This window comes from Bufo gargarizans, chromosome 5 (genome assembly GCF_014858855.1).
Source record: "Bufo gargarizans isolate SCDJY-AF-19 chromosome 5, ASM1485885v1, whole genome shotgun sequence".
Lineage (NCBI taxonomy): Eukaryota > Metazoa > Chordata > Amphibia > Anura > Bufonidae > Bufo > Bufo gargarizans.
The window spans coordinates 121,308,034-121,335,764 of NC_058084.1; the positions used below are offsets into that span (position 1 = coordinate 121,308,034).

At 44.2% G+C, this 27,731-nt stretch overlaps 1 protein-coding gene across 9 annotated transcripts in view; it reads right to left on the minus strand.

Annotated features, from left to right (window-relative positions):
- The window catches only part of DTNA (dystrobrevin alpha), a 359,099-nt gene that overhangs the window by 204,489 nt on the left and 126,879 nt on the right, over window positions 1-27,731 (minus strand). For all 9 annotated transcript variants that reach the window (XM_044292987.1, XM_044292990.1, XM_044292994.1 and 6 more), the window contains exon 2: window positions 763-830. In XM_044292987.1, coding sequence (XP_044148922.1) covers window positions 763-829 — 67 coding nt within the window. In that variant the 5' untranslated portion in view covers window position 830. The remainder of the gene's footprint in view (window positions 1-762; window positions 831-27,731) is intronic.

Here is a 27,731-nt window from a genome sequence, read left to right on the forward strand (position 1 = left end):
TGATGTGCGAATATAGTGAATTTAAAGCACAGTAGAAATCAGGGCTTTGGGTGTCAAATTCTTTAAAAAAGGAAAAATCTGTTAATAAAGTATTTTAGAAAAATTATTTTAGGGCATTTAGAATATTTTTTTTTTTTTAAGTTGAATGAAAGTTTAGTTACTCTTTAAGTATGACGAACCATAGGAAAATCCAGTTCAGAAAGTATTTCTTGTGGAATGGGACGTTAGAGATAATATTGCACGTTTTATTCAGGACACTTCTGTTGTAGGGCGATTTATCATCAAACTGGAGTACTTGCATTTAGCAGCACCATAGATTTTGAATGCAGCAGCAGCCGACATGATTGACTTCTGCTCCACTCATACTCATGCCATGTGGCTGGGGGGTGGGTGAAGGCCCAGCGACCCTTGTTTTCTCAATTAACTAATTTATAACCTATCCAGTGGATTTGAGGCTGAAATAGTCAGTAAATCCCCATGCTAGTCATCCTGCTATTAGGGTGGGGGTGGGTGAAGGACCAGGGTCCCTTGTTCTCTCAATAACTAATTTATAACCTATCCAGTGGATTTGAGGCTGAAATAGTCAGTAATCCTGCCATGCTAGTCATCCTGCTATTAGGGTGGGGGTGGGTGAAGGACCAGGGTCCCTTGTTCTCTCAATCAACTAATTTATAACCTATCCTGTTGTGAAATACTCCTTTGTGTCAGTCATTCTAGTAAAAACATACCTACAAAAATGTCAACATTAAAGATGCTACTCACGCATTTCTGCAAACAGCTGCCTTCTGTCTGCCATGTTATTCCCCCTTTTCCCACAGTCTTCAATCATTCTGTAAAGAAACAATATCAGTATGAGGCACAAGTAGATGAGACAGAACAGGGAAGATATGTATTGCATGATATTACACTTCTAAAGATTCCACACATTTCCATAAGAAAAGGTCTCTACATAGCAGTTTTCTAAATTTATTAGACAACTAAAAAGATTTGGCAATTCAGTATACGTCAAAAAACTAATATGTATGGAACTAAGTAATGGTACCAATTATGATAAATTGAGCAATTATCTACAAACGTCATATTATTAGCATCACAGTTCGAGAGGGTTACACATTCACAATTATACCACAAAGACAATATGTTGCATAACACGAAGCTTCAGTTTTCAAGTACACATCCAGCTTTAAGGGACTGTTCCACAATGACAACTTAGTATAGCACTTGGCCATCTGTGGCAGTCTTAATGGAGTAGTAGTGTGCATGCCTCAACCACAGGATTCATTAAGGGGGACACGAAGCTGTGGGTAGGTGACAAACTGGCATTCTGGGACAACCCCTCTAACTTGAAAAGCTCAAAAGGGGTCTCCGAGGTCGAGATGTGAAACTCTTTGGCAGGTCCTCTCACATTAGAAGGAGATGCTTAACTGCCATGGAAGGAACAAGGTGGTCCAGCTTTCCATAACAAATTGCGTTTCTGTAGAGTCAAAGACCATCTATTTTGACCACTTTGTCCTGTGGGGCCCACGATTTTGCTACACCAGAGAGATAAATTAATTGGAAATAGCCTTTACAATGTTATTTAAGGCAGTCCTCAGTGCAAGGACAATGCAAAGAGCAGCAAAGATCGGAGCTCCATTGAGCCCTGTGGTCATGAGATGGGTTACCAATCACTCAAATTTGAATTTTCATAGCTTTATTAAGACGGAGGCTCCACAAGCTGTCTCCTGTCTCCACCATGAATCTGACCGCAACTGATTGAAAGCAGACTAGTTTAAAAAATCCCAACTGTTGTGAAAATGCCATGGACTTTCATTCTGGAAAAACCAAGGCATTAAAAAATGTAAAAAAAAAATACAATGTTATGGAATATTTCCCCAAACCAATTTGTAATACCGAGGTGGCTTCACTGACCCATGTTCCACCAGACGAGGTAGGCAACACATCCTAGTGGAGAGCGAGTGCCCAGTTAGCTAAGCACATGTACAGCGCTGTACATTGGTGCTGGTTGGGGGATCCCCATTCTTCCCATTTCGTAGATATTAATAGCAAAAACACTGTAGCTCACTTTTATACAGATAGGTTTTAGATATCTCAATATAGTTCACCATCACTTATGTATTACATAATAAATACAATATCTTCTAGACCACAGTTTCTAGATAGCTAAGAACATGTGCGGTCCTTCTTTACAAGGAGACAGGAAACATTTTTAAATAGTAGGAAACTAATTTGGGACACGTTGTTTCTCCATGGTTCTTTTCACTTGGCCCTCATTAAATGTCTATTCTAGGAGTTAACATTTATCACCCTATCCACTTAATACATACTCTATGAGAGTACAGAAGCAGGCGAGTATTCTCAGTATAGCAATTAGTGAGTCCCAGCAGTTGGACCTACCACCGGTTTAAACAGTTATCAGCTATCCACGGTATAGGTGATCAAAGAATACCTCTTTCACATACAGCTTACTGTGGCAAATTAAAGGGGGTTGTCCAGCTTCTACAACAATTTTCCCGGAGGTCATGTGTCACTTGGGAACACATCACTCTGCGGCACATCATGTGAACCCATCCAGAAGTTTACTCACTGGAAACCAGCAGGAGCAGGACCGGACCCTCATCGCTGGAAAGGAGCAGCATGAGGCAGAAAAGTGTATTTTTATGCTATGTTCAGCACTGTCTGGGGGAATAGGTAACATTTTGTAGAAGCTGGACAACGCCTGTAAAGACACAGTCGGGGAAGGGGGCAGAGCTTGCCAATGGCAGAGTGAGCAGCATAGAATCTCTGGTTCCTGAATATCTCCGGCTTACTTACTGCATATAGGGCACTCTTGGCTGCTATTTGGGGTCGAAGGAAGAGGACCCTCTTCAACACCATGGATCGAGATTCTGGAGGTATTTCCTACTTTTTTCGGCTCATCCAGCCAGCCCAAGGGTAGCGTGTCTACCATATGACGGAGGCAGCATGTGGGGGCAGCCTTGCCTGCACCCACCCAGAACTCAAATTCCCCGACAAGTGGACTTTCTACACACCAGGACACTAAGACCACCGGATCTCTGGGCTCCTATGCAGCGGCAGCGAGGTCCTAGACACATGAACCACCTCCTCTCCCTCCCTTTCCAGATATGCGGCCAGCATCCTCCGGCTCCTCGCCCCAGCAAGGAGGCTCCCCCACCATGACACCCAGGTCATTGAGGTCGTCAGATTTAAAAGACTAAAATGGCGAGGGTAGAGGAGATAGAGGGAGCTACAAGTACTTGCAGTACTAGACTCACATCATAAAGTCATAAATGACCATACTGCACAGATCCAGGATATACTAACCCACCTGGATGACATTGAAAATAGGAATCGGAGAAAACAATCTCCACATCAGGGGGATCCCTGAATCAGTTTCTCCACCAGACTTAGAGACTTGGGCACACAAATATTTTGGCAAATTGCTGAATAGAGATCCTGGTCAGCCCATAGATAGTGATCGAATCCACAGAGCTCTAGGCCCAAAAACAGGAGACCTTTCCTGCCCTCGTGACATTATATGCAGAATTTATTTCTACAAAGGACAAGGAAGCCATTCTCAGAGCTGCTAGAATCCCAGAGGCAACCCTTTTCAAAAACAAAGAACTCCTCATCTTGCTGGACCTTGCGAGGCACACTTGTTACGTAAAGCCCTAAAACCTTTCCTGAAAACTCTCAGGGACAGCGCCATTATCTACAGATGGGGATACCCCTTTCACCTAATTGCCAAGAAAGATGGGAAAACAGCAATTTTTAAATCTCTAGCTGATTTACCAAAACGAATGGAAGTCTTTGATCTACCATTATTGGAACTCCCTGAATGGCCAAGGCCACGCTCAGTCCACTTCAATCCACGGCGCGATAGCTGGCATACATAGGCGCCTAAGCCTCAGAAATCTTCAAAACGACCTCAAGCACCAGTAGACCGAATAGGACACTCATGGCCCATTGACAATGAAAGGGGACAAAACTGAAGTGTTTTTTTCCGGTATTGAGACCCTATGACGGATCTTAATACCGGAAAATAGAAACGCTAGTGTGAAAGTAGCCTTACAGTGGAACAATGGAGTAGATCTGTATTATTTACTCATAAATCATCAGTGTCGTGTAGACCAGCGGTCCCCAACCGCCGGGCCGTGGCCCAGGACCGGGCCCTGGAAGATGGTTTACCGGGCCGTGGCGATCAGGGGAGTCTTTAACGCTGTACTAATGAAGCGCTTCCATTATGGTACAGAAGGACCAGGAAGCGGTGAAGGATCTGTACTCACCACTTCCTGGTCCACGGCTCGGCTATCAGCTGTGCAGGGCTGCGCACAGAGTGAGGTCTCTCTGCCGACAGCAGAATGAAGAGGATCGCGATGGTGACCAGGAGCAGGAGAGATAAGTGTTTTATTTTATTTATTTGCACTAGGGGCTGATGGCTGACCTGGGGGACATATGGCAGGCGTGAGGGGCTGACATGAGGGGCAGGCATGAGGGGCTGACATGAGGGGCAGGCATATGGCTGGCATGAAGGGCAGGCATGAGGGGCAGGCATGAGGGGCTGGCATGAGGGGCAGGCATATGGCTGGCATGAAGGGCAGGCATGAGGGGCAGGCCTGAGGGGCAGGCATATGGCTGACATGAGGGGCAGGCCTGAGGGGCTGGCATATGGCTGACATGAGGGGCAGGCATATGGCTGACATGAGGGGCAGGCATATGGCTGACATGAGGGGCAGGGCATATGGCTGACATTAGGGGGGTTTATGGCTGACATTAGGGGCTGATAGATGGCTAAAGGTTTGGGGGTTGACCTGAGCCATTGTGGGTCTGATCTGAGGTCTGATTGCTGGTCTGACCTGAGGTGTAATGAAAAATATTTTTTTCTTATTGTTCTCCTCTAAAACCCAGGTGCATCTTATAGGGCGAAAAATACGGTACAGTGCAGCAGAGACCAGTGCAGCAGAGACCATAGTCAGTTTATATAGTCGTTATATAGTGTTATATATTTTAATATGCACCTTGTGTTTTGTTATGAGTGTGAATCAGTCCTCCCCGCCCACCGCCTAAGCCCGCCCAGAAACCCCACCCCCGCCGCCACCCCGCCCGGTTGGGGACCACTGGTGTAGACTGCAGGAACTCAACTTCAAGATACTGCCTCGGTGGTATAGGACACTGGTAAAGCTCCATCAGTCTTATCCTTCTGTACCCGATACCTGCTGGCGTTGTTCGGCGATGGTTGGCACAATGCTTCACGTCTGGTGGGATTGCCCGGGGGGGGGGGTTCTTTTGTGGCAAGATGTTTTCACCTTATATAATTCCCCTTTACCGGTCTAATATACCTCCCTCACCTACAGTAGCCTTATTATCAGTTTTTTTAGGGTCGGATCCAGCAGACTCTTTGTTTTGGCCATGAGGCAAATAATTCCCAGCAGATGGAGATCACTGAGAGTCTTCACATGAAAGAGTTTGGGGCTGAAGATCACGATCTGGTGTCTGCCTTTGCACGGGCTTGGGAGCCTTGGCTTCAGTTCTGCATGACCTTGCAATTCTCGGATTGGCTGAACAATTGGCGTTGTTCCTTCACAGGTCACCTAGATGGTCAGTATCTCTGATAAGGTACAAATTATTGCCCACCCTAACCCCTTGTATCTGTCCAGTCTCCTATGTAAGTCTGCGAGTCTGTGTTCTTTTTTGCCTGTCTTATCATTTCTATATACCTCACCCTTTGCACTTTTTAATAAAAATTATAGTGCCTTACACTGGGTTTCTACCTAAGTTACATTACATTACTGTCTCTATTACATCTGTTCTTGGTATTCCACCGTATTATGTAGCTACATTTGCCTATGATACTGCATTATGTCAAGCTTTACCGATAGAGACACAATGTTTTTGTGCCTATATTACCTTGCTATTGTATTTCAAAACGGTCTTAATAAAAAGAGATTGAACCATAAGGATAGAGTCAGGGACATTTATCAAGCCCTATACGCCACAGGTTGTGGCGTAAAAAAGTCGCACATTATGGCATATGGCATTTGTGCACAGTAATTTGTGACTTTTTGAACTTCTCAGGGGGTATGGCTTCGCCCTGCCACATTTACTATTACTTTCGCCAGACAGTGTCGGAAGTTATAGCTGAAGTCTACGCCAGGCTGTAGCTGGCGTAGACTTCAGTTTCTGTTCTGGTTCAGGGCAGAGATGTGCCCGATTTGTTAAGGCTTGGATATATCTCCCCCAGTGATTTTTTTATATTCACCTTTTTTATTTTTCCATTGACATAGCTGCACAGGACATGTTTTTATGGCATAATTTTGTGGTACATCTAATGTACTGTATAACAAATTTTTGGGGAATGACTGTAAATAATAACAGCAATTATTTTATTGTTTTCACACTGTTCACTGCGCGGTAAAAATTATGGAGACACTTATTTATATAGTTTTATGTTTTACGACTTTACTTTAAAAAAATATATAAAATGATATAAGTGAGGTGCATTTAGACAAAAGTGTCTAAAGATGCACCAAATTTCTCATCTAGATTCTGGCACATCTTTAGATTGTCTAGTGTAAATTTACACTGTCCTAAATATTTAACTGGATTAGTAAATTTGCGCTAGTATATTTCTAATTAGAAGACTAAATTATTAGCTGAAATAGCAGGAAGGATTACCTACACATAAACTTGCTTCTTGGCCAGAAATATGGTATTTATTAGAGCACAAAAAAGGGCAGCTAATTATTACAACACACATTAAGTACCCTGTAGTACATCGCAAAAACAAAAGCTCAATAAACCAGGCAACAGAGCAGCTTTCTGACTTCATCATGCACTGCCATTTTGGAAAGCGACATTATAATTTCTCAGCTGAGAATTTGGTACGCTTGAGGTACTGTGATTAGACGTTTTCTTTTCAAATATAGCCGAAATTCTTGAAGGAATTATGGTTCATGCATTCTGATTTGCTGCAGAGGCTTACTACTAATCCTAGTGCTTTGCAAGTATGTACCTATTAATATTAACCAAAGTGCGTACCGCTAGCATACAAGATACCGTAAGTCTGACTGAGCCTAAAGGAAAAAGAAAAAATGTTTTAGAGACCGCCAAACTTAATTACCCTTTCCTCGCTGCAATAAATTTGTCTACTTTTTCAGAGCCTATGTCGATAATTCACGGACCACCTAAGTACTACGTGTACAAACGACACAATCCTTTTAATCTAAGACTGATACAGACAAACATTGAACAAGGTGATTGGGGAAAAAAAATAATATATATATATTCACCTTAAACTACTGTTCTCTGATTTTGCCGCCAATATATTATTGTACAGAATGAGCACATTCTATCTTGAAAGCACAGGTTTATTTTCTTAATTTGCAATTCCCTTCCTTTACCCCTAGAAGCCATCAGCTGAATTTACAAAGCTGTACTGCTATTTTCTGCCGACAGACAGTAGAGGGAGACTGCGGGGGATATGAACAAGCCGCAGCCCTGTATATTATATTCAGGTCACTACGACAGCTGAAGACACACATTCAAATAGCAACATTATATTCAAGAAAATATGAATACATTCTGAAAGAGAAATAAACTAAGAAAGACGATCTTAGAGGGGTTTTCAGAGATTTTATATCGGATGACCTATCCTACGGCGAGCGCCACTGCCTTCTCAAAGAGCCGATCAGCGGGGGTCCCGGGTGTAGAATCCCCACCGATCAGATACTGGTGACCGATTCCTGAGGATAGGTCATCAGTATTAAAATCTCAGAAAACCCCTTTAAATACATGTAGCATGATAGCCATAGCCTGATTTGATCTTTGATCAATATGAATCTGTATCATGCACATTTTTCTATCAGGGGGTCGACCTGAAAACATAATTATAAGACCTTTAAAATAAAATAAAAACCCTGAGCTAAAGTGGTTGTCTGGGAATACAATATCAATGCCCCTGAATATGTCTAACTCCCAGCAAATCGGTCTGATCAGCTGTTTGAAGGGGCCACGGTGCTTCATTGAGCACAGCGGCCTCTTCACAGCAAAACCAAGCACAGCACCATACATTCTATAGTGGCTGTGTTTGGTACTGCAGGCCAGATCCATTCACTGCACCTACCGTAGGTCATGTGTCCAATTAATGTGACATCACTGGCCTGGGAAGAGTTGTCACCAGAGCACTGTGACTTCTTCAAACAGCTGATTGGTGGGGGGGTGCCTGGAGTTGGATCCCCACCAACCTATTATTGAGGATATATTCTGAAGATAGGCCATCAATATTACAATCCCAGACAACCCCTTTAAGCTTATTTCCACACAGAAGTGTGTTACGCAGCTTGCATGGAGATAAACTGCTGTCTAAGGCTACATGCACACAAACTTGTTTGTTTCAGTGCTCGTTCCGTTTTTCTTGCGGATAGGATGCAGACCCATTCATTTCAATAGGTCCGCAAAAATGTGGACGGCACACCGTTTGCTGTCCGCATCAGTATGTCCATTCCGTACCTCGCAAAATAAAAATGGAATGTGTCCTGTTCTTGTCCGTTTTAGGCATTATTACAATGGATCCGCAACAAAAAATTTTTTTTTTTTTTTGGGACTGCAAAACACATACGGTCATGTGCATGTAGCCTAATTCTAAGGCCCCTTTCACACAAGCGAGTATTCCGTGCAGGTGCAATCTGTGATGCGAGCAAAATATGGACCCATTCGTGTGCATTGGTTTTCACGCTTCACTCTTGCGTTGTGTGAAGATCACAGCATGTTGTATATTCTGCGATTTTCACGTAAAGCTGGCCCTACAGAAGTGAATGGAGCTGCGTGAAAATCGCATCGCATCTGCAAGCAAGTGCGGATGCGATGCGTTTTTCACGCATGGTTGCTAAGAGATGTTGTTTGTATACATTCAGTATTTTATCACGCGAGTGCAAAACGCATTAAATCGCATTGCACCCACGCAATGAAAACCGAAGGCGATAGCAGGCAAAACTAAATGACTTTACCTGCGAAATTGCGCATTTTTTCCTGAACTGACCTAATCCGGACACGCTCGCCCGCAAGGGGCCTAAGAGAAACCAGAAGAATTTTTAAACAAGCTGTTTATGTAAATGAAGAAAACCACTATTGTGCGTTCAGGCCAAGTACTTTGAATGCATAATGCGTTTTGGGTGCTCGTGTCAGAGGTTTGTTTCCCTGTACATAAATATTAATATCAGCTCTGTGGCTATATCAGAGGGCTGCCTACACCGGATACAACAGCTGCAAACCCATCTATTGCTGTTATTGGGCCTGTCGATCTTCAGAGTCTCAGACTCCAAGTTAAAGCTAGACTGGAAGACCCCTTGAACAATGAATGGTTTCACACCTTAATTTTCATATTTTTAGTAAAGTGTTAAAGGAATTGTCTAGTCAAGGCACTCAAAAATTATATCTAAGTCACTATCTACAGGGATCATTACCTAAAAAAAAAAATTCTCAGATTTTCCAGCTTGACTGCATTTTAGCCCAGCTGTATTAGAGCAGAGGTGTGCTCTGTGACTACAGTTTAGATACAGTGCCTACAGGGAGCGTGAGGTAGTTCGACACATCTATTGTCTCATTAGTTCAGGCTGCTGCTTACTCCCTCCTGCAACTGCCTCCTCCGATTGGCTGCTGTGTGGAGCTGCCTCCTCTGATTGGCTGCTGTGTGGAGCTGCCTCCTCTGATTGGCTGCTGTGTGGAGCTGCCTCCTCTCATTGGCTGCTGTGTGGAGCTGCCTCCTCTCATTGGCTGCTGTGTGGAGCTGCCTCCTCTCATTGGCTGCTGTGTGGAGCTGCCTCCTCTCATTGGCTGCTGTGTGGAGCTGCCTCCTCTCATTGGCTGCTGTGTGGAGCTGCCTCCTCTGATTGGCTGCTGTGTGAAGCTGCCTCCTCTCATTGGCTGCTGTGTGGAGCTGCCTCCTCTCATTGGCTGCTGTGTGGAGCTGCCTCCTCTCATTGGCTGCTGTGTGGAGCTGCCTCTCTCATTGGCTGCTGTGTGGGGCTGCCTCCTCTCATTGGCTGCTGTGTGGAGCTGCCTCCTCTCATTGGCTGCTGTGTGGAGCTGCCTCCTCTCATTGGCTGCTGTGTGGAGCTGCCTCCTCTCATTGGCTGCTGTGTGGAGCTGCCTCCTCTCATTGGCTGCTGTGTGGAGCTGCCTCCTCTCATTGGCTGCTGTGTGGAGCTGCCTCCTCTCATTGGCTGCTGTGTGGAGCTGCCTCCTCTCATTGGCTGCTGTGTGGAGCTGCCTCCTCTGATTGTGTGGGGGGAAAAAAAAAGTATCACAGACTTGCCAGGAAGCCTGTGTATACAGCGCTAAATTTCTGTTAGAGAAAAAGCAGAGAGATTATAAATTACAGGACGACATAAAGCAATAAATAGGAAACAGTAACACATATACTAAGAAGAACAGAGGTGCAACTACAGAGGGCGCAGCTGTACCCAGGAGCCAGAGGAGGCCACAAGGTCTCTCTTCCCCATATGAGATGGCACAGTAAATGAAGCATTATAGTTGGAGGGCCCCATTAACAATTCTGCATTGGGGCCCTGGAGCTATAAGTTACGCTTCTGAAGATCAATATGCCTTAGTGCTTATCCCCATTCTCACCCCTCTAGCACTCTGATATAAGCATTGGAACATTTCTTGTTCCAGTGCTTTCCTTTTAAAGAACTGTAAAAAAAAATCTGTGAAAATCACAGCAGAAAGGGTACTGTGAAAGATTTGAAAATCCGCAACACGCCCAGAGCCTGCTGTTCATGTGTGAAACGTGTCTGTTCATGCAAATTGCCATATTGTTTCTCCATACAATGAACAGTACAGACCAAAACATAATGCCCGTTTCAGTGTATGGGCCCCTATGTAAATCCGCTATGGAATCTGCCGCATGCTCCTCAGTATTCCATAGATATGGATGTGCTTATGCCCAGCACCTGATAACCCTCAGCTTGGCTGTGTGCATGAGGCCTAATCATCCAGTAACAAGTACATCAGCAGGACCAACATGTATAGGGGCTCTGGAAATGGCTGGATATCAGCAAAGTGTGTATGTATATGAAGTCAGAGGTCTTTGAATGGACCATGAGCTGCTTCTGAAAGTCACATGAATACCTTTTTATTATATTATAATCTGACAGCTGTGTTTAGTAACGGCTGGAACAGAAGGCTATCTCAGTTGTCTTTCGTTAGTTATTCTAGACAGCATTTTCACTAACCAAATAATGTCAACTAAAATGACATTTTCATGGGTCCTGCTGTACACAAAGCTGGCTTCCAGCTCACAAGAAGGGACCCTTAAATAGCTATGAATAATGCTCTTCTCATCCTCGCTGTGCAGGAAACAAGGGGAAATGCTTAATTCATAGGAATCAAAATGCGTTTATGAATTATTTAAGATTTTTGCAAGTCAATGTGATTTCCACATTCTTTCAGAGATATCCATGCACAGGTTGTGCTCCTATAGAAGTCTATGCAGCACAGACATATAATGCAATCAGCAAGGAAGGTTGATACATAATGTTCAAATTCCAATGCCGTTGACAAGAATTAACATTTCTTTATTCTTATTTTTCATCAAGACAAATGCAGAAACCTACATTTAGCAACTAATAACCTGGCCTGAAACTATTTTGAAAAAGGACTATTTATAATACTTGTCAATCCCTATTTGAGGGTACTATTTCTCCTTATGTAAAGTGTAGATGTAGTAGACGTAAGAATAGTAAGCTTAACTTCCTTTTCTTTTTCGAAAGAGCTAATTTGCCAACTTTTTTCCCCAGAGGAGCACTGTCTGGCCTATAAGACTCCTTACATTAGGCGCCCTCCATAAGGAGAAACAGACTCCTCCCTGAATCCTGACGAAGGCCTCTCACCCAGTTAATGGGTCTGTGCCTCAAGATAGGTCATCAATATTTATTAACAACTGTCTGTAGATGAGGCACTAGCTTAGCTATTATCCAAGTTATGCCTCAAGACCTGTTTAAAAGGTCAAGCATTGACTTTTATGATAGCTACCTTACCTTTAGTGGCATCAGAGGTTCAGCTTCCTTTTCTTTTTCGAAAGAGAGCCAATTCAAATATCAATCCCTACGTTTTGAACACTCCCCGAGATACAGTAGACACAGCTGGACCTTTAAGAACATTTTTCAGGCTTTAATATGTAATATCAAGCCAATATCTAAATAATTTGGGACACAGTTTTTTCCCCATTATTCCCAATTTACTTCTTGAGCAATTTGAAATCTCCATAAATCCTATACGACATAAACAATTTGGGTGTTAAATGCAATGTGTTGATTAAAACAAAATAAGAATCCTTGCGCGAGTCCCTGAAGGATACAACATACATCATGTCTTATCACTTCTGACCAAATATATTCCTGCATTTAGACCATTTATCCTTCCATTGTAACACCAAGTCAGAATTTTGTGAACCTAATGACCCCTTAGAACATCTAGATATAAACCCTTTGAATTTATCATCTGCCATAATCGTATCCGAAACTTCATATTTACATGTTTTAAAAATGAATGTTGGTTTTTAACTATATTAGCTAGGGTCTTACCCACTTTTTCACCCTCTGAAAAGAACTTAGTCCCCTGGAAAAATAATGTTGTTTTAGATTTTTCAATGTATATATCTTTACCTCTCTCTTGTTCCTACTCCCATTTTTTCAGCTTTTCTATTGAGGGATCAACCGCACAACTCGCTTTTGCTTCTTCTAACTTGTGTTCTGCTAACCAGTTTTTTTCTCGAATAGTTCACTTTATTAAACAAAATTCCTCTCAAAAAAGCCTTCGTCGCATTCCATACCACTTGTTTATTAGTTGAATTTTGGTTGACATGAAAAAAGACCTTCAGGTCTTCCTTATCTTTTAACCAGTTAGCCAGTGAGAATTCAACTTAAATAGTAAGGGGCCCTGCTTAGTCATAAGCTCAAACTCTATAACAAGAGAACAATGATCTAATAGGGCCACAGGGACATCATTTATTTTTGTTATATTATTTCCCAGCAATTTTCTATTTCCCAGGATCAAATCTATCTGTCACGATGGGGAGTGGGGGAAACTCCCCACCGTACAATGTGGAGCAGGCAGACAAGCAACTAGGCCAGAGGCTGGGATAAGGGAGCAGGTCACCTCCTATTGCTTCCCTAACTCCTACCCATATGAGCGGACCTGGATGGTAGGACGGCTCACACCCAGGAACCTAGGACCCTGTCGCCCTGATAATCCCTCAAAAATAGGGAAAAGGCTGAGGCGACCAGTTCTTCCATTACACAGAATCACAGAAGTCTCAACTGGCCTAAATGCCAGGATCGGCAGGTAAGCACACAAAACAACCACTTACCTGCCGCAGCCACCATGACTGGAATCTGAGCATGAGTACTGGTGCCCACACACCATACAGGACACAGTACAAACAACCACACCCAGGTATCCAGCACACCAGTTACTGCCTGGACTCCCATGCAAACAGGATGCAGGGCGGCCCCAGGCAGAGATGCATATAGATTTGTATTTCCCCCTCCGGGGAACCCTGTTACCCCCTTCTGGAGGTCACACCGATAGAAAAGACAATGTCTAGCAAATATGCCACCAGACATGTAACAACAACCAGGCATAACACCTACCCATACTAACGACACCACACAAAGTAGGGTAGTGAAGGGAAGGAGACACTGGGAAGACAAAGGAGAAACATTGCTAAGACCTTGATGTACCACAAAGTGGCCCTCAAGCACTGGGCAGATGGAATAAGCCGAACATGAGCAAAGTTCCAGCACCAACAAAGGCTGGAGGACAACTAACTCCAGCCTTTAAGCCACAGGTTAAATAAACCAAGGGGCCACACCCAGCCTGGGAGTTAACCCCTACAGAACAAGACAGGGAGGAAACTAAGATAAAAGGGGAAGTGCACAAACATGCAGAGAAACAGACACGTTGTCCCTGGCAACAGAATGCACCTGCCACAGCAAGCAGCAACAAGATCGTGACACTGCCATGACACTATCCTTGACCAAGTTTGATGTGTTTTTGAGTAACAGGAAATATGTAAATAACAAGAGAGGGGTTAATCACTTCTCTTAAAAACTCCTAAAATCAATAGACATACTGCCCATACCCACTGGAGGGCAAGTATGTATCCTCTATATGGCAGCCTTAAAATTATTACGGGGCATGTTTGATAAGGGGAAAACTTTTTCTCACAAAATTTTCCCCTTCTGCGGTTCACTGACCATTTGTAACAAGTTTTTGAGTTGATTTATTCCCTTACCCCTTATTATTTCTTCAATGCAATTTATTACTTTTGGTCAGTTTGAACGTTTACTCGCCAGAAGTTATTTGGTACCAGTGTCGAACTACATCCCATGAAGTACACCAAGGCACCTGGTTTGGTGAGATCATTCAATTTTTTCTCCATTGTGTTCTATGGGCCTTGTATGTCTTTTGTGGTGTAGCGCAACTATTTTTATTATAATAACGAGTAAAAGTTACGTTTTATCTCCCTTTTTCCCTTTAGGGGTTTGCGGTAGCATTTTTTGAGTAACAAGAATAAACTCTTTCTTCCGGATTTAATAAACGCCAAACATCCACCCAGTCAAACTCCGCTATTAAGTTGGCCAGGTTAGTGTTATGGAGAGAAGTCTTACTATTAGTTAATCTATCTTTAATTGGATCCATCATCGTATTATAATCTCCTACTGCAACCAATACACAATCCTGCCTATCTAGCATATATTTCTGCAAATCATAGAGTACATCGGGGCAGAATATAAATATTTGCTATCACCATCTGTACATCGTTTATACTACACTGTAAAAAGAGATACCTGCCGCCGTTATCTGCCTTACATGCCACAAATTCATAATTAAAGAGGACCTTTTACTAGTCCTGACGTGCCTATTTTAATAGCTACATGCATTCCCCACATGCTAACAATTCTGGAGTATCTATTCTTATGGCTCTATGTTGTACCATTCCTTTATTATTTCTACTAGAAGTTATGAATGAATTGCTATTAGCCTTCAGTAAGGGTACAGAGGGGAGGTAACAAGTTGGGGGGGGGGGGGTGTACCTGCATAGACTGACAATTGCAGCACTGATTGGAGTCAGTCTGTGCAGGTACACCCTCCCCAACTGGTTACCTCCCCTCTGTACCCTTACTGAAGGCTAATAGCAATCCATGCATAACTTCTAGTAGAAATAATAGGAATGGTACAACATGGAGCCATAAGAATAGATGCTCCAGAATTGTTATTACATGGGGAATATATGAAGCTATCAAAACAGACATGTCAGGAGAGGTGAAAGGACCTCTAACTTTATTATGCGCTAAAATGGATACTCTTCTCGAATAAGATGTACAGTATAAATCGAATGATAACAACCCTCTATCCATCTTTTTTCCAACCACCTCACAGAAAGAAAAAAAAATAATATGTTCTCTTCTGTGGAGTAATCGTATTTCAAAAACTTAGAAAAGATTGTGAAATATGAAATTCTTTAGATGGTAACCTCATCTGTAAAGAGGTTATCAGGCGGATTATATATAAAAAATTGTCTCAGAGCAGTGTAAAATAATAATTCTTACTGATCGCCTGCTGCCTCCTTGGTCTCCCGTTGGTCTTCACTTCCTGTTCCCTCTGGACATGCACAAAATAACTGCTTTGCCAATCACTGGCAGGGACCAGGGACGCCTAGGAACGTGAAAGAATGTTCCTAGAAAGGTAGTTTATCTAAACTCGGAAAGAGCAGTGAGACTATGGAACTCTCTGCCTGAGGAGGTGGTGATGGTGAGTACAATAAAGGAATTCAAGAGGGGCCTGGATGTATTTCTGGAGTGTAATAATATTACAGGTTATAGCTACTAGAGAGGGGTCGTTGATCCAGGGAGTTATTCTGATTGCCTGATTGGAGTCGGGAAGGAATTTTCCCCCCTAAAATTTGGAAAATTGGCTTCTATCTCACAGTTTTTTGTTTTTTTTTGCCTTCCGCTTGATCAACTTGCAGGATAACAGGCCGAACTGGATGGACGAATGTCTTTTTTCAGCCTTATGTACTATGTAATGGGGTTGACCCACAATTACATCTTATTCATTTCGTAAAGCCTAAAAAAAATTAAGCATATTTGATGTTGTCATGCTATTAAATAATCCAGTGAAGTTATGACATTTTCTAACACAGTATGGTGCCACCTGGTATGTATACTGAACTGTTGCCAGTCACTCTGCCCACAGCCAAGTCTGTGGGGAATACAGACATTTTTATTAGCTCCTCTGCACTGAGCACAGGGAACAAAGCAAGTAAGGCTTTTTAATAATTAAAAGTGATAGCTGTGCAAGTTGAATGGCTGCAAGAAGAGATCTTGAAAAGCGTGACACATGGATACAGATATAGATTGTATACTGTAATTTTTCATTATACATTGGATAGCCATTATAAAAGTGTAATATCTTTTTAAATAAAAGGCAAGTTTTCTTAAATTTCTTAGTCTGCTCCAAAATGTTTCGTGTATTTTTTTTGTAGGACACACGGATTTAGTCGTCCTGGCTCTCCCTGCACATTAATGATGCCATGGGGTTTTCTACAGCCCCTATGATTTGGATGCAGCAGGTCTGCAGGGAACATAAAGGGGCTTTTAGTGAAAGGGAACTAATTATTTCAGATCCCTGTCTCTGTACAGGATGTACCTCTGTCAGTGACAACCCAATCCTGCTGATGTCACTTTATGCAGGATTGAGCTGTGCCTTTAAACTATTTTAACAGGCATCTGGAAAAGGGACTGGACCACAAGCCCATGAACTTATGTCAAATTCGTGGAAGTGGGTTAAAGGGGGTTTTTGAGGATCAGAATATTGATGGCCTATCCTCAACATAGGCTATTAACATACTTACCAAATTTTCAGGTGGTAAAAGCGGGGCATATAAGCTCTCCGATCCCACCTGGAAACACCCACTTATGATTGGGGTTTATGCCCACTTAACCCATTTTTGGCCTCGAACATGGCAAATTTTCCAGGACTGTTGGCAACTAAACATCAATATCAAATGAGTGGGAGCCCAGCTCCTGGCAGTCCTGATGATTTATCACTTAGAGAAAGTTAATACAAGCCACTTACTAATGTATTGGTATTATCAATTTTGCTTCCATTGCTGGCTGGATTCATTTTTCCATCACATTATACACTGCTCGTTTGCATGGTTACAGACTACCCTGCAATCCATCAGTGCTGGTCGTACTTTCACAATATAGGAAAAAGCACCAACCTATGTGTAGCTCCCATGGTCCCAGCCACCAGAGAAGCTGACGCTTTTTCCTAGTGTGCAAGTACGACCACCACTGATGGACTGCAGGGTGGTCTGTAACCATGGAAACGAGCCGTGTATAATGTAATTCCCTGGTGCTCTTAAAGGGTTTTGGTCACCTGAAAAATGTGTATTAAGCTGGCTGACATTAGCGATGTGCTAATGTCAGCTGAACATAACTATATTAGTGACATCTCACTGCCTAAAGCCATTACTGAGAAAAACTAACTTTTATAATATGCTAATTAGCCTCTAGGAGCGGGGGGGGGGGGGGCATTGCAGCTGCTTCTAGAGGCTCCTTTTGCCCACCTCTTTTCACGCCCTTCTTCTCTTGATTGACAGGGCCAGGGCAGCACTGCTCACCTCCCGCCGGCCGGGTCTGCAGTGTAAATCTCGCGCCGTTCAGTATTCGGCACAGGCGCAGTGAGGGAAGGACGCTCGGCGTCAAAGAGGGAAACTGTGAGGGGTTCATTGTGTGAAAGATCCATTTTTCCTGCATATCTGTACACTTCAATAGTTTTCTCTTACAAAATGGCACAAAAATAATCTAATCTAAATATATAGAAATTTCTAAAATCCCAACTGCATCAAATAATGAAATGATATACAAGACGGGCTCAAGTATACAGAAATGGAACCAACACTTTCTGGGTCAATATTGTGAATGTAATAATGAAAATCTATACCTCAAATCAAAAGAGGGACATTTAAGGAGCAAATTCGACTGTGACGAGGGGACATCCTCTGCGTCTGGAGGAAAGAAGGTTTCTACATAAACATAGAAGAGGATTCTTTATGGTAAGAGCAATGAGACTATGGAACTCTCTGCCTGAGGAGGTGGTGATGGTGAGTTCACTAAGGCTACTTTCACACTAGCGTTCGATCGGATCCGTTCTGAACGGATCCGATCATAATAATGCAGACGGAGGCTCCGTTCAGAACGGATTCGTCTGCATTATTTTTAGCATATAACAGCTACGTGTGAAAATAGCCTCGTATGGATCCGTCCAGACTTTTAATGTAAAGTCAATGGGGGACGGATCCGCCTGAAGATTGAGCCATATTGTGGCATCTTCAAACGGATCCGTCCCCATTGACTTACATTGTAAGTCTGGGCGGATCCGCACGGATCCGCACGCCTCCGCACGGCCAGGCGGACACCCGAACGCTGCAAGCAGCGTTCAGCTGTCCGCCTGGCCGTGCGGAGGCGAGCGGAGCGGAGGCTGAACGCCGCCAGACTGATGCAGTCTGAGCGGATCCGCTCCATTCAGACTGCATCAGGGCTGGACGGCTGCGTTCGGGTCCGCTCGTGAGCTCCTTCAAACGGAGCTCACGAGCGGACCGACGAACGCTAGTGTGAAAGTAGCCTAAAAGAGTTCAAGAGGGGCCTGGATGTATTTCTGGAGTGTAATAATATAACAGGCTATAGCTACTAGAGAGGGGTCGTTGATCCAGGGAGTTATTCTGATTGGAGTCGGGAAATAATTTTTTCCCCTAAAGTGAGGAAAATTGCCTTCTATCTCACAGTTTTTTTTCCCCTTCCTCTGGATTAACTTGCAGGATAACAGGCCGAACCGGATGGACAGATGTCTTTTTTCAGTCTTATAAACTGTTACTATGTTAAATAGGTTCAGAGGGACTTGGGTCAAAAAGAGGGATTGCCCCGGCAAAAAAGGGACACTTTGCAGGTCCGATATTTGCCAGGTAGCGGCTAGATCTCTGCCGGACCCGATTATAGTCAATGGGGTCTGGCGGGAATGGCGGTAGTATCTGGCAATGCCAGATCCAGAGAACTCCGTGCCACAAGTGTGAAACTAGCCTAAGAACAGTAAATAAGACCAGATAACCTTCTTCCCCATTATGCTATACTTCACATTTTTTACCAATAGCATACGTATACGTGCGATAAAAGGTCTCTAATGTGGACGAGACTGCCACACAAACCTAGTACACTGCTCTTGGCTGCATCACATGAGTCACATATAAAACTCCTGTTTCGGGCTCTGGAGAATTTAAGCAAAGAACAAGTGTGTCATCTAACCCTATTACTGTCAAGCACTGTACACAACGCAATGACCTACCACGCTGGCTGTGTCATAAACATTCCCCGAATCAAAGTGGCAAACATCTAATAGATATTCACGGTTACTTAATAGTTGTTTTTTTTGAATTACGTCTGGAAACATTTACAAAATGCAGCAATCTGTAAGCATTCTGCAAGAGACTGCCTGGGGCACAGTAATTAATGAACATATTCTGATAACAGACATGAAATTAGACTGTGTGAGTCATCATTTATTTGCTCAGCTGAATAACATTGGCAATTATTGTTGTAGAACTATTGTATGTGGAACCGAGCAGTAGCGGGCAGAAAGGCAGATGGATGACATCCCAGATAATGTGGCCAAACTAATATTTTCCTAACAGCTACACACCAATAAGTTGACTTGCGGATCATGAAATCACATAAGCTTTTATTGAAATTTATTTTAGTATTCTTTTGCTATTACACAGAAATTTGATGGTTGGAATTTTTATTTTGTTTTAATTAAAATTTTGCCAATTCATCCAGGAGAGGATTAGTGAGGTCAGGCACTGATGTTGGATGAGAGGGCCAGGCCCCCAATCTCAGTTCTAGTTCATCCCAAAGGTGTTCAATAGGATTGAGGTCAGAGCTCTGTGCAGCCAGTCAAGGTCTTCTTCTACACCAGGGATGCTCAACCTGCGGCCCTCCAGCTGTTGCAAAAGTACAACTCTCAGCATGCCCTAATAGCTGTAGGTGGCCCAGGCATGCTGGGAGTTGTAGTTTTGCAACAGCTGGAGGACCGCAGGTTGGACATCCCTGTTCTACACTAAACTCACTCAACCACTCTTTTATGAGCCTTGCTTTCTGCACTGGGGGCACAGTCATGCTGGAGCAGAAAAGCACCTTCCACAAACTGTTCCCACAAAGTTGGAGGCATATAGTTGTCCAAAATGTCTTGGTATGCTGAAACACTAAAGGGGTTATCCAACATCTTACAACAGCCCACACATGTGCCGGGCCCCTCAGAGGGAATATACTTTACCCCGCTCCCCTCCTGGCCCCCGCACCGCCACTGCTGCTTCTCCCTGTACACGGATCAAAATATTCCGTGTCGGGGGGCCAAGCAGCCAATGGCAGGCGGGGACGGGAGCTAGCCTCCCTAGCATCGCGTGTGACGCTAAGGAGACTTGTCCTCGTCATCGCCTGCTACCCCCCTCCTGGATGTTTTCATCTGTGTACAGGGAGAGGCAGCAGTGGGACCAGAAGCGGCGCGGGGAGCCGGGTAAATATATTCCCTCTGAGGTGCCCGGCACATGGGAGGGCTGTTGTATGATGTTGGATAACCCGTTTAACATTTCAATTCACTGGAACTAAGGACCTGTGCCAACCCCTCACAATCTACACAATGACATTATCCCTCTTCCAACAATGCAGTCAGGCAGACATTGTTCTCCTGCCATTCACCAAACCCAGACACATCCATCTGCCACATAGAGAAGCGTGATTCCAGAAGTGTCCTTTACATCACTCCATTTGGCATAGTGCTTGGTGATGCAGGGCTTGTATGCAGCTGCTAGGCCATGAAAAGCCAAGTTTTTACCCCCCAGTAGAAGAGGGGGTGATCCCAACTGGGCCCCCCCCTCTTGTCCTGGGCCCCATAGCAGTTGCATGGTCTGCCGCTATGGTAGTTAGGCCCCTGGTTACATGGTCTGCCACTTCGTGTTGCTGTGGTTTCTAAACCCTTCCACGTTACAATAACACCACTCACAGTTGATGGTAGAATATCTAAGAGGGATTACATTTCACAAACTGACATTTACAACAGTGGCATCATATTACAGTATCATATTACATGGGAATGCATTAATTTAACACTTTTTTGGGTAACTCTGCATTCCCACTTCAAAGATACACATTATATTTCCATGAAAATTACATAAATTAGTGCAGACAAACACTCTATCTTGTGTGAGCCTTCTGAGACTAGAGAGGACAATGGCAGCATATGTCAAGGATATGAGTAGTTTTGCACATAGAAGTTTTAATATTTAATGGTACGAATAATACAGGGGTCAGATGACTGGTCATATGATATCCTGTAAGTTAAACGGGTTGTCCCATGAAAAGTATTTTACATTTTCAAACCAGTACCTTGATCTAAATACTTTTGTAATTACATGTAATTATAAAAGGTTTGTATAGCCACTGAGGTATTCAATAAAATATCTCTGTATAGCGCCACCTGCTGTTTGTTCTCAGATTTTTCTAACTCCATAACATTGCTGATGTGGATGGCCATGCTCAGTTTCATCCTTCAGCAGCTAACATTTGGATCTTCTTTTAGCAGCTGTGACAGTAAGGCTATATTCACACTAGTGGCAGGATGGATCCGATAGGCTGTTCACCCTGTCGGATCCGTCCCGCCGGACCGCCGCCCCGTCCCCATTGACTATAATGGGGACGGGGGCGGAGCTCCGGCGCAGCACGGCTGTACACGGCGAAAGGCCGCTGGACTAAAAGTACTGCATGTCCGACTTTAGTCCAGCGGCCTCTCACCGCGAACTGCCGTGGTGCGCTGGAGCTCTGCCCCCGTCCCCATTATAGTCAATGGGGACGGAGCGGCGGTCCGGCGGCATGGCGAAATAGCGGCAGAACGGATCCAACAGGGTGAACAGCCTGTCGGATCCGTCCTGCCGCTAGTGTAAAAGTACCCTTAGGCTACATACACACCACAGCGCCGTATTTTGTGGATCGGCAAAACACGGATGCCGGCCGCATGCGTCCCCCAATTTGCGGAATGCCTACTATAGACATGCCTATTCTTGTCCACAAAAGAATAGGAAATGTTCTATTTCTTTTTTTTCTTTTTTTTTTTTCGGGGCCACGGAAAGGAGCAACGGATGCGGAAAGCACACCAGAGTCCTGTCCGTATCATTTGCGGCACCATTGAAGTGAATGGGTCGGCATCCGAGCTGCAAAAAATGCGGCTCAGATGCGGAACCAAACAACGGTCGTTTGCATGAGGCCATAAAAGGAGAGAACTGCAGCAGAAAGGACATGAGCTGCCAACTATTGGAGATCTCTGGATCCATATGAGGTACAGGGCTGGTTCTAGCTTTGTTAGAAAGAGATTGTCATGTACTATGTGATGTTTTATAGACCTTTCACCTGGAAAAACATTGTGAAGTAAGTATCATTACATATACAGCGGCACCCAGGGATCTCACTGCACTTACTATTATCCCTGGGCGCCGCTCCGTTCTCCCGTTATGTCCTCCGGTATCTTCGCTTACTTGGTTATAGTAGGCGGAGACTTGGGGGACTTGGTTATAGTAGGCGGAGTCTGCCCTTGTTCTGCTGGGCGTCTCCTCCTCCTAGGCTGTAGCGCTGGTCAATCGCAGAGCAGAGCTCACAGCCTGGGAGGTTTTTTTCTCCCAGGCTGTGAGCTCTGCGCTGCGATTGGCCAGCGCTACAGCCTGGGAGGAGGAGACGCCCAGCAAAACAAGGGCAGTCTCCGCCTACTATAACCAAGTCCCCAAACATACCGGAGGACATAACGGGAGAATGGAGCGGCTCCCAGGGATAATAGTAAGTGCAGTGAGATCCCTGGGTGCCGCTGTATATGTCATGATACTTAGTTCACAATGTTTTTCCAGGTGAAAGGTCCTCTTTAAAGGGAACCTGTACGCAGCATGATATCCCAATACACTCCCTGGCTACAAACAACCTTGTCCTTTCACTATAACATGGGGACTATACCTGGTGCTCTCCAGATTTTGGTCGACACAGGATATAGCTTGACTGAATATTTGTATTGCAATTCTTGCTTTTATGTGGCTTTTGTATACCTTGTCAGAGTAAATATATACTTTGTGGAGACCATTGTACAGACTTACACAGTAACTAGAAGCTGCAAGTGAAACCATGCCCATTACGTTAAAAATCACATCATTTACCAATACTTGTTATGTCTTCATTTATGGCCTATGCCATTTTTATTTGAGAGGCAAAGTTAATTATTCGATCATCTTTTATTTTCACTACATATAGAACACTCTTTCAATGCTTTATTTAAGTAAAAGTCGCTATTTTTGGGAATTATTAGGTATAAACTAAGGGTATGGCCACATGGCAGTCGTGATGCGGTTAGGAAAAGCATGGGGTCAGTTACTGCACGCATAATCATGCGTTTAGGGTGCGTTTTTTTGTCCGCCACTGTTGTAGCAAACACCTGTTGTAAAGCAAATGCCGCAAGCAGCTACTCAACTCTATATGTCATGCAATCTGAAGCCACAAGCAGTAGGGCAGGTTTTATGTGCGGTCAATCAGGTGCAGTCCTCACAGATTGTAAGGGCCCACCAGAGCGTATAGCTTGGGGGACACATGGGGGCAATGACCCCATATTTAGTGACAAGTTTATTAGGCAATCAGTGTTCTCTACCCCCCTTTGTCCCCCCCTTTTCTTTCCCTTCCCGCTTTATTTTTCAGGTCAAATTTTACCTCAGGATGCTGAATCCAGTTGGAGCTGGTGCTGTTTAATTTAAAGATTCTGGATGGCAACTGGAGCGGATCTGCTGATTGGTTGCTGCCCTGTTGCTGGGAGAGATTTCCAGCTATCTGATTTGTTCCTGGCTACATGGCGGGAAACTTATCCCCTTTATATTGTCAGGTTCGCCGCTACCTCAGGGCAGTCGTCGCGGATCTGGACAGCGCCCGCCCTCCCCCCCCCCCTTACTTTAATCTTGTGCTATCTGTCGCTGTGCTTTATTAGAGGGGCTGTATCGCTCAGCTGATGCTGAGTGGATCTTGGTCTATATGGATGGTTTGAAAGTGGTATTTATTGTTATGGTTTATGGTTTTAATTATTAATTAATTTATTAAATTATTTATTGGTTTTAATTTTGGTTACCCTTAATAAAGCACTTCGGCCATTTCTATTCCACTAAGAAATTGTGTCATGGTTTTTATTTATCTAAATCACACATGGTTGAAGGGGAGTGGTGTCATTTGCCTCCATGTAAAGTGCCAGGTCTATCTCAGAAACCCATTTTCCGAATGACTTCTATTGGAAAATGAGATGCTGCGGTACCTGACTGCATCATGACCGTGCCATGTGGCCATACCCTAATATTTGTGTCCCCCTAATATCTAGAGCTGGGGTCCTAGGTTCAAATCTGACCAAGGACAACATCTGCATGGAGTTTGTATGGGTCTCCTCCGGGGACTCTGGTTTCCTCTCACACGCCAAAGACATACTGATAGGGAACTTAGATTGTGAGCCTCAATGGGGACAGCTTGATGCTAATGTCTGTAAAGAGTTGCGGAATATAGTAGCGATATATAAGTGAGTAAAATAAAAAGAAATGCATTGAACTACCGTATTTTTCGCCCTATAAGACACACCGGCCCATAAGACGCACCTAGGTTTTTGAGGAGGAAGATAAGAAAATATTTTTGGGTTTTGAACTAATGGTGGTCTGTGGATGACACTATTATGGGGGCATCTGTGGATGGCACTGTTATGGGGGATTATTGTGGGGGCATCTGTGGATTGCACTGTTATGGGGGCATCTGTGGATGACACATATATAGCATCTTATCTAATGTGTCATCCACAGATCCCCCATAACAGTGTCCCTGTGTAGTGAATGGGGGCCGGCGTCTGGTTCTGTAATGGCAGCGGGGCCCGATGCAAATCACTGTATTCTACTACACCGGGCCCCGCTCACAGTAGTATCATCATATCTAACTTGTAGGTATTGTTAAAGTATTCAAATCATCTGGAATCCAGCGCTTGTACTACTTAGGCTCCATTAACACGTCCGCAAATGGGTCCGCAATTTTGCGGAACGGGTGCGGACCCATTAATTTTCTATGGGGACGGAATGAATGCGCACAGCACACAGTGTGCTGTCTGCATCCGCATTTGCGAAGCGCGGTCCCGATCTTCGGGTCCATAGCTCCGCAAAAGATAGAACATGTCCTATTCTTGTCCGCAGCTTGCGGACAAGAATAAGCATTTCTATAGGGGTGCCGGGCAGGTGTGTTGCGGATCCGCAACACACCACGGACGTGTGAATGGAGCCTTACTACTAACTTCTCTCACAGCGTAGCTCACTACGTCATGCACCTGCGCCGCCTGCTTCATTCCTAAAGTGGGCGGAGCATGCGCATGACATAGTGAGCTACGCTGCAAGCGCCCGCCTGGCCGGCCTCCTGACTGCCAAGAAGTTAGTAGTAAGTAGTACAGCGCTGGATTTAAGATGATTTGAATACTTTAACAATACCCACAAGTTAGATATGACTATACTACAGTCAGTGGGGCCCGGTGTAGTAGAATACAGTGACTGCATCGGGCCCCGCTGCTATTACAGAACCAGATGCCGGCCCCCAGCCGATACACCAGACAGTCGCAGCATTCGCCCCATAAGACACACTGCTATTTCCCCCCCCCAAAAAAAGTGCGTCTTATAAGGCGAAAAATACGGTAGTTACTGCAGCACTACTTTCACTGAAATGAATGGGAGCAGTGCTGCAGTAACCAGCTCAGTCCACTAGACCAAGGGTCAGCAACCAGCTGTTGTGAAACTACAACTCCCAACATGCTCCATTCACTTCGATGTGAGTTCTGTGAACAGCCAAGCAAGTATGCATGCTGGGATTCTTCGTTTCACCACAGCTGGAGAGCTGAAGGTTGCTGATCCCTGCAATAGACAATGTACATAACTTTGCAGTTCCACCACCAGAACTACTCCCAAACAGCTGATAAGTGGGGCTGGGGAAAGGGAGGGTATCGGACTACCACTGATCTGAAATTGATGATAAGCAAGAGATACAGCATACGGTGAGTACCCCAGAGTGACTACTTTCTCTCCTTTTATTATCCACTCCTGATTTTGGCTTCCAAAACTGTATGCAAAAACCTGATAGCGTGGTCGTACCCAAAGTCTAGCTGAGGAACAATAAAGACCTACATGTACAAGCTCCTCACAGCTAAGCCCAAGTTCAGAGAATCTTTATCTCTAAGGCTACTTTGACAATTGTGTTTTCCCTTTCCGCTATTTAGCTCCGTCATAGGATCTCAATAGCCGGGGAAAAACGCTTCCGTTTTGTCCCCATTCATTGTCAATGGGGACAAAACTGAACTTAATGGCGTGCACCAGAACGCATTCAGTTCCATTTGGTTGCGCCCCCACCACGGACAAAATAACGCTGCAAACGGATCAGTCATGACACACAATGTAAGTCAATGGGGACGGATCTCTCTCTGACAATAGAAAACGGATCCGTCCCCCATTGACTTCCAATGGTGTTCATCACGGATCCGTCTTGGCTATTCTAAAGAGAATACAACCGGATCCGTTATTAAAGGATGCAGGCAGTTGTATTATCAGAATGGAAGTGTTTTTGCTGATGCATGATGGATCCAGCAAAAACGCTGGTGTGAAAGTAGCCTAAGGTAACAACTTTGTTACCAGAATACTCCAGAGAGAAGGAGATTAGAAGGTCCACCCATACTTTAAGTTTTTCTATTGGAAAATGAAATGCTGCGGTATCTAACTGCATCACGACCGTGGCATATGGCCATACCCTAATATTTGTGTCCCTAATATCTAGCGCTGGGGTCCTGGGTTCAAATCTAACCATGGAAAACATCTGCATGGAGTTTGTATGTTCTCTCCATGTTTGCGTGCGTTTCCTCCCACAACTTCAGGGAGTTCTCCTGGGTAAGAAAGAGTGCACGTTCCTGCCACTCAGCCATAGGGAGAGCCAGAGGAGGAGACTGCCACTGTCAATACTATGACCTCACTCAGGGCCATAATTAACCCAACACCAACAGGTCGCTGCATAAGTAACACACTGTACTAAATAACCCAATCCTTATCACACAGTCTGGTCTACCAGACCTATTAACTAAGGCTACTTTCACACCTGCATTCGGTGCGTATCCGTCTTGTATCTGCACAGACGGATCCGCACCGATAATGCACCATATTGTGTCAGTGAAAACGGATCCGTCCCCATTGACTTACATTGTAAGTCAGGACAGATCCGTTTGGCTCCACATAGTCAGGCGGTGTCCGCCTCCAGAGTGGAATGGAGGTGCAACAGAGCCAAACTGATGCATTCCGAAAGGATCCTTATTCATTCAGTAAGCATTGGGGCTGAACTGAACCGTTTTGGGCCGCTTGTGAGAGCCCTGAAATGCCAGTGTGAAAGTAGCCTAATACTAATGATGCAGCAGCCAGAATCATTCTTATTAATTAAAATGTATTACATAAAATACCTAAAGGGAACCTGTCACCAGTTTTATGGTGTCCTAACTAAGGGCAACATAAATAAGTGACTGATTCTCTTAGCAAAATGCCGGGTCACTTT